At 44.8% G+C, this 1,007-nt stretch overlaps 1 protein-coding gene across 1 annotated transcript; it reads right to left on the bottom strand.

The window, feature by feature from the left end:
- Positions 1–96: 96 nt before the first annotated feature.
- Pmar_PMAR000631 (hypothetical protein) lies at positions 97–717 on the bottom strand (the record flags this gene model as incomplete). The annotated part of the gene is made up of 1 exon (XM_002788889.1): positions 97–717. One exon carries the CDS (start codon positions 715–717, stop codon positions 97–99), a length of 621 nt encoding a protein of 206 aa, XP_002788935.1.
- Positions 718–1,007: the final 290 nt, after the last annotated feature.

Raw genomic sequence — 1,007 nt, 5'->3', positions numbered from 1 at the left:
AGGTCTCGAAACGTCTAGCCGCCTCAAGTAACAATTGGATAGAGTCATACTTAATCTGTCGGGCAACAATCTCTTTACGGATCTCTTCCCGCAGCTTCACAATGAACTGCAACTGCAACTGAAGGTCATTAACTTAGTCGATCCATTCTCCTCCTGGGAGGTTGTCACATAGATGTTAGGGATCAACTTCTGCAGATCATGATGGAGATCCAGAAATCGCACAGAGAATTCTTCTACTGTCTCATCGACATTCTGAGACATAGCATTGAACTTGGTGAGTAGATCGAGAGTCTTCTCCTCCTTAGGTTTCCCTCTTTTAGAAGATAGGAAACTCTGAACTTTTTTGTAGTAGTTACGATAGTCCTCCTCTGATTTAGCACTCGTGAGCTCAGAATGATACTGAGACTCAGCTAACCTCACCAAATCGAAAGCCCTCTTATCTTGCATCACTTGCTGTTTCAGCAGAGCAACCCAATGTTTCGTAGGGGTCTCTGTAGTCGCAAGAATGGACCTCAATTGATGCAAGAAGTCATCTAAATCATCCGTCGATCTGTAGACGGGCAGAACGACATTAGGTAGTCTTAGACCAACAAGAGTTGCCGATGACGATGATGATGACCGATTATCACGAATCTGAGTCATCTGAGTCACCACTTCTGTAAGCTGTGTCAGCTTATCAGTCAATGCCTCAATCTTCTCAGTGGAAGCATCATACATTTCTCGGCGAAAGCCCCCAAATGTTGTAGGGTTCGGGACAGATATGAACTAAGTGGTGATTCTAGTGCTCAGATGAGGTAACACAACCCAGAGGGACTTTAGTATAAGTTGTTGGATGAAGTAGTGAGGTTGGAGTGACAAAGAGGAGCGCCAACAGCTGGAACAGCCACCAACTACGACCAGCCTCCCCGATTAGCTATGGATTGAACAGAGCACGCAAGTACAAATGACTGCGCAAGATCCCACTACATATGATTCATCGAGAAAATCACAATCACATTGAGATGATC

This window comes from Perkinsus marinus (genome assembly GCF_000006405.1).
Source record: "Perkinsus marinus ATCC 50983 genomic scaffold scf_1104296795198, whole genome shotgun sequence".
Classification (NCBI taxonomy): domain Eukaryota; phylum Perkinsozoa; order Perkinsida; family Perkinsidae; genus Perkinsus; species Perkinsus marinus.
This window is presented reverse-complemented; position numbering and strand designations above follow the sequence as displayed.